Here is a 6,177-nt window from a genome sequence, read left to right on the forward strand (position 1 = left end):
AGGACCCTCAATGTGCCCCTACGATCCCGCTGACCTCAGTTGTATGTCTGTCCCTGTTGCCAGAGCTGCACTGACTGCCTGGCTGCTTCTGGAGCGAACCACGCAGGTGCCCACCTCGGGGCCTTTGCACATGCTATCCTCACAGAGTGTTCCTGGCTTGCTCCCTCACCTCCTTTAGTTTTTAGTGTCATCTTAGAAAGCCCTGCCTCCCCTTTTAAAATACCAATCTCTGGCACTTCCCTGGAGGTCCAGTGGTTAGGACTCTGCACCTCCACCACAGGGAGCGTGAGTTTGATCCCTGGTTGGGAGCTGAGATCCACATTTTATGGGTCTGTATCTCCCACCTGAATGTCAGCTGCATGAGAACAGAGATGGCTTTCTGTTCCCTGCTGTATCCCCAGCACCTACAGCAGGGCTGGTCACACAGTGGGTGCTGAATAAACATTTCTTGAAGGGAAGAAATCCATTAATCTATCCATCCTTTAAACAGCCAGTGCTGGGCAAGACTGGGGATTCGGTGGAACTGAGACAGCCTTGATTCTGCCCTTATGGGGCTTGCAGTGCAGTTCTATTAAGATTTAGAATGCTCAAGGCTGGGATAGGGGAGCAGGAACCCAGAAATGGCACCTAACACAGACTGAGAGTCAAGGAGGGCTTCCTCGAGGACATGTCAGCAGAGTTAAGACCTGGAAGGTGAGGGCTGAGCCAGGTCTTAATATAGGGACCAAGTGACTGAAAGACCCAGCCCTGCCGTTCTTATGTGTTAACTCTTTAGTTCAAACCTGTTCCTTTTCCTGATTTCACAGCCTCCCCGCTCCCGCTCCCCTCTTTATCGTCCTCTTTTTGACTCTCAGTCTCTTCTCTCTCCATTCTCTCTTGTTGGGATTTCCTCAGTGTATCTCAGCCTCTCTTAACCAGTTGGGATATTTCTCTTTTCTGAATGTTTGTCTGTCTCTGTTTCTACATCTCCCTCATCTCTGAGGGTCTCTCATTGATCTCTCCTTTTTTCTCTCTGGGTCTCTATCTTCTCTCAATGAGCCAGTCTCTACAGCTCCTTCATCACCTCTGTGGCCTCCATCTTTCCCTCGGTCTCTCTCTGTGTCCCTGTCTCTCCTTTCATGAAGCCTCTTCATCCACTCACTGATCCCCAAATCACTCCAGAGCCTTTTGGCTCTGGCCCCACCCTGGCCCTGAATGAAGAGGGGCTGATCCAGCCCCCCACACCCACGCAGTTCAGGTTGTCTGCTCTGTTAATAGTTAACCCAACCTCTATCTAGAATACACACCGGCCAGGCTGGGGGTGACTCCCCTGCCCCCCAGCCACCCACCAGCTGTTCTTAAAGGACCCAGTGTCCTCCACAGGTCTTTAGCCCCTAGTGGGGCATAGTGCCCTGGCGTCTGGAGTCCTCTTAACTCTGAGGCTGGGGGCAGGGGGAGCCACTCAATACTTGGGTCTGCAGAGCTGGGTCAGGGGAGGCCACAGATTGCCCAGGAGGGGTGCTCAGGCTTGGAGCTCCATCCAGCGTCTCCCTTGCCCCACGCTTATCGCCTTGGTGTATTTAATCAGGGGTGGTTTTCCCAGCCCTGCCCAGAGCCCAGGCTGGCAGTGCCAGGGGTGACAGAACACCTGAGACCTGGTGGCTGGGGGGAGGGAGGGGACCCCTCAGACCAAGAACTGAGGGTGCTCCAGCTACAGAGGACCAGGCCCCAGGGTCCCTAATATTTGGGAGCTGGGACTTGTGGGTGAGACACGTGGGTAACCAAGATGGGTCGGGACGTTAAGACCTTCCAGAGTTGGGTGATATAACAGCTGGGTTCCTGACACCTGGGGCAACCTAGGGCCTCACAGCCGTCTGACAGGGCTGTGAGGCGGGGGTGGGGGTGGGCAGGACAGTCACTCCCCACCTCTCTGGCCATCTGCTGGCCTTTGCACCCCGCTTTCCCCCCTTCCCGGAATCTTCACGTCAGGGTCGCGCGAGGGGCGGGGGGGTGGGGTAGGGAAGGACGCTGGGGTGGAGGTTGGGCTCTTGGGGCCGCCCCCTCCCCTTAACCCCTGCTTTTCTGCAGCCCGCTCAGGCCCCGCCCCCTGACGCCAGCGAGCAGGAAGTCCTGGTTAATAATCAGCCGGCCGGGACAGGTGCGGGATAAGGCCGCACACATCAGAGGTGACCGCGGGGGGAGTGCCTTCCACCCGGCCAGTCACGGTGTTTCAGGGAGGCCGCCCTTGAGGCCGATCTCGAGATGGGCGTGCAGTTCAGGGCACCAGCAGGCGAGCAGCAGTCACCGTCTTCCCAGGGACCCTGTTTAGTGCACTTCAGGAGGTAAATGTCCTCGCGCAGTTCCCCCTAGCAATCTGGCCTAATTTTCTCCCTACCCAGCAAGAACTCACAGCTCGTCCCTTCTGGGAAGCCTCTTTCCACTCCCCCTCGGGGGCACTGTGTCCTCTACCTTCCGGGGATGGGCCAGACGGGAAACCTAATTCCCGAGCTTGGCTGTGGCTACCACTCAAGAGCCATCCCCTTCCCCCGCCCGGCTCCCCGCGTGAGCCTTAGTTCTGGCATCTGGAAAACGGGCTGATGACTAGAAGGCTAGGCCAGCCTTTGTAAAAACAGCCGGTGAGCCCACCTGAGTGAAGGGCGCCACCTGGAGGCTACAACGCGACGTCCTCTCCCTTGCAGGTTCAGTTTAGTCCCAAAGGGGGCGCAGCATCGCACACAACTAAGGGACCAAGAAGGAAAAAACCCATCTTTCGGTTTATTGAAGGGGGGAAAGGGGGGAAGATGGGGGGGGGGGCGGCAATAAAATGCTTTTGCTTCATTTATAAAGAGCGAGATTTCAGGAGGCCCCTTCTCAAGGAGAAGGGGGCCACCTCTCCCTCAACTACAAGCAGCAGCAAAGCCAAGCCAAGGAGGGGAGAGGGAAACCAGAGGGGTCAGGGGACCCCAAACACCCCCTCGGACAGCTTTCTCCCCCACCCTCAATGCATCTACCCCAGGGGACCCATCTGGGATAAGGAAGTGGGTATGTACACAGGTGAGGGAGGCACAGGCCTGGGTAGGGGAGGGAATAATTTATCCGCAGCAGCGGTGGGTGGCAAGGGGTGGAGGGGGGCGGGGGTGGATAGGCAGTAGACTGGTGGCAGTAGTGGCCTAGGGGTCCCGTTCTTTCTTAACCTTGATGTCTCCAGCAAGGATGGTGGCGATCTCTCCCTGCATGAAGGCCCAGGGGACAGAGGAGCCCACTAGCGGGCACTTGTCTCCGCTGGGGCAGTACACCTCTCCAGCAGGGCCCTGAGCCTTGATGAACTCGCGGGAGCAGGGAAAACAAAACTTATGTCCGGGCACTGAGGGGCACTGGACGAAGTGGGTGTCTTCCAGACGCTCCCGGCAGAGGGTGCAGCACAGGGGGGCCCCAGGGGTCGCCCCGGTGCCACTACCACCCCCGCTAACAGCTTCCGCCCCTGCTGTGGGGCTCACTTCTGCCTCACCGTTGCGGGCCACTAGACGATGCTGGGCTGGAGGTGGGGCCGTGGAGGAGGCGGCGGGGCTGGCACCCCCGGCGCGCACAGGGCCCCCACTCCCGGCAGGGTCCTTGGGGGAGTGGCCCAGGGCCTCGGCTACGTTCTTCAGGGCGGCGATAGGGGAGGGCACACCAGGGGCATCAGCGGAGAATGGGCCACCGGGTGCCACCCAGTGCCGCTGCTGCTGCTCCTCTGTGGTCATCTTCCCAGCTGCCTCGCCCTCGGGCTCAGGGGAGGCCTTGCGACGGCGTGGAGTGGGAGCCAGATTCCGGGATGGGGCTCGTGGGGGAGGGCCGCAGAGAGCTGCAGGGGCCGGCTCTGGATACTGCTGGGGCAGGGCCTCGGCGGGTGCTGGCTCGCGGAAGCTTCGGACCCCATCCGTTAGCAGCTCTCCCAGCTGGCGCCATTCCCCAGAGCCGTGCCGGCGTTCATATTCGAGGTACTTGAAGCCTGATGAGGCCAGCGCCTTGCCCGGCTCGCGCAGAGCATCATGAAACATTTGGCGAGCGACTGCCAGGACTCCCGCGTACACGTTGCCAGAACCACAGGGGTATTCGGTGAAGAGCTTCAGCTCGAACTCGTAGCCTGGCGGGCGGGCAGTAGCATCGAAGGCGAACACACGTCCCACCAGCCCGTGATCCTTCTTGAAACGGACATTGAAAGGGGCGCAGGCGGACAGCGCCAGCAGTTGTTCCCGCACGGCTTTGGGGCGCCCGTGCCATTCCTCTGCCCGGCCCCTCATGGCCTCGTTCAGTTCTGCCAGACAGTCCGCATTCCTCTGTTGCTTCTCCTTCTCGAAATCGGAGCCAAAAGCTGGACGGGCAGGACTCAAGCCGGGTGCCAGCGTCAGCCCTCGGCTTCCCAGGCCAGACACCGCAGCTGCTAGCAGCCCGGGGGGCACCAAGCCGGGCATGGAGCCAAGCAGGGCCCTTCGCGCCCCCTCCGCCACAGCCTCTTCACGGCCCAGTCCATTGGCCAGGCGGGACCCCAGGGTGTACTCCAGGGCGGGCGAGGGCAGGGGGAGGCGGCCCGACGATGTGGCCCTGTCATAGCGGTCCTGGCCGGAGACAGCGCCGCCTGTCCCCGACGGCTGGGGCTGGGCCTGTGGAGGCGGCAACTGAGGGCCCTGTGCGGCGGCGGCAGCCAGGTCCTTAGTGGCCGGGTGTTTGAGGGCTGGGGGCCCCGGAGAACGGCCCTCGGGGAGCACGTGGCTGCGCTTGAGCTGGCGGGCGGCATCAATGAGCAGCTCGATGCGATCCGCGCCCTCGAAGTTCACGCATCCGCGGCACACGGCTTCACTGAAGTCCCACACCATGGCCCACGGCATCTTGGGCAGGTCGCACAGGTAGCACCACTGGCGGCGGGACGCCTGCACGGACGCCATAGCCCCCGCACGCGCCCGTTCGGGCTCTCGCCTTCCACCCGCCGCCGCCGCCGTTCAATCCGCGCCGCCGCCGTTTGATTCGCGTCCCCGGGACCGCGCGAGCCACCGCCAGGCCTTTCGCTCGGCCTCCCAGTGGATCCAGGCCCGGCCCCCCTTCCCCGCCCCCTGGGCCCTAAGCCTTTTTCCTCACTCCCGCCTCCTCGAAAAGACTGGCAGAGGCACGTCGGCGCCCCCGCCGGGTCCAGGATCCGGGCCGCGGCGCACAGCTCGGGCCCCGCGATGGGCCGCGGGCGCCGCCGCCTCGGGCTCCCGCCTCTCCCGCCGCCGCAGCCGCCGCCGCCTCTTTCTGCCCCAGAGGCCGCTTCGCAGGGAAAGTTACATAACGCACCGGCAAAGCCTTCTGGGAAACGTAGTCCCGCAGGGGCCTGTTCTTAAAGGGGACTGCAGGCTGCAGGAGGGTTGGGGCTCGCTGCCTCTCCGCTGCGCAACCGTGATTACTCCTCGCCGCGGGGGAGGGAGTTTGGTCGCTCCAAGCAGCTGGAGACCAAGGTTGGGGGCGAGGATGTGATACGGATGGTGAGAGCCACCGAGGATTCAGAAATTGCGGGAGGTGGACAGGCATCCGGTTTCTACTCCGACTTGCTGTGCAACTTTAGGCAAGTCTTGCCTTCTCTGAGATTCAGTTCCCCGCCCTTCAAAAGGTGGGCCGGCTACCGGTTACTGAAGGCAGCAGTTCGTGGGACGGGGGCGGAGGGGCCTTAACTGGAAGGTTTCAGGGTAGGGGGGCGGACAGGAAGCTGGCGACTCAAGCGTTGGGTAGGGCTGTCCACTTGGCACTTCGTCTTGCCTAGAATCTTGGATATCAGATTCTTGACTGGGGCAAGCGAAAACCGGAGAGAAGAGAGGACTCAAGGTCTCCGCGTCAGTTGCTTTATCTGCCAAAGGGAGTGGTCGAATGCCCCTGTTCCAGTTCAGCCGGCGCGCTCTGGTCTCCAAAGGGTTACACTGTCAGTTTCTGCGCACCCCGCAGAACTTCACTACAATTCCCGAAATGCTCCGCGGGGCCGACAAACCGACGCACTTCCGCCTCCTGAGAGGTTGATTGAGGCCTTCACGATTCCCGCTGTCTGTCCACAACCCACCCCCCACCTCAATTTCTGGGGTTTCGGAGCGCCCGGTTGAGAGGAGCTCTCGACCTCGACGGCTCACTAATTTGGAAGGAGAAAATGAGGCCAGAGATAGCAAGAGTTGGAAGTGGGGCATAGTTTCTGTG

At 61.3% G+C, this 6,177-nt stretch overlaps 1 protein-coding gene across 1 annotated transcript; it reads right to left on the minus strand.

Moving 5' to 3' along the window:
* Window positions 1–2,727: 2,727 nt before the first annotated feature.
* Window positions 2,728–5,919, minus strand: IRF2BP1 (interferon regulatory factor 2 binding protein 1). The gene has a single exon (XM_069549230.1). The coding sequence runs from the start codon at window positions 4,902–4,904 to the stop codon at window positions 3,150–3,152; it is 1,755 nt and encodes a 584-aa protein (XP_069405331.1). The 5' UTR covers window positions 4,905–5,919; the 3' UTR covers window positions 2,728–3,149.
* Between the last annotated feature and the right edge of the window lie 258 nt (window positions 5,920–6,177).

Source organism: Ovis canadensis, chromosome 14, assembly GCF_042477335.2.
Source record: "Ovis canadensis isolate MfBH-ARS-UI-01 breed Bighorn chromosome 14, ARS-UI_OviCan_v2, whole genome shotgun sequence".
Taxonomy (NCBI): Eukaryota; Metazoa; Chordata; class Mammalia; order Artiodactyla; family Bovidae; genus Ovis; species Ovis canadensis.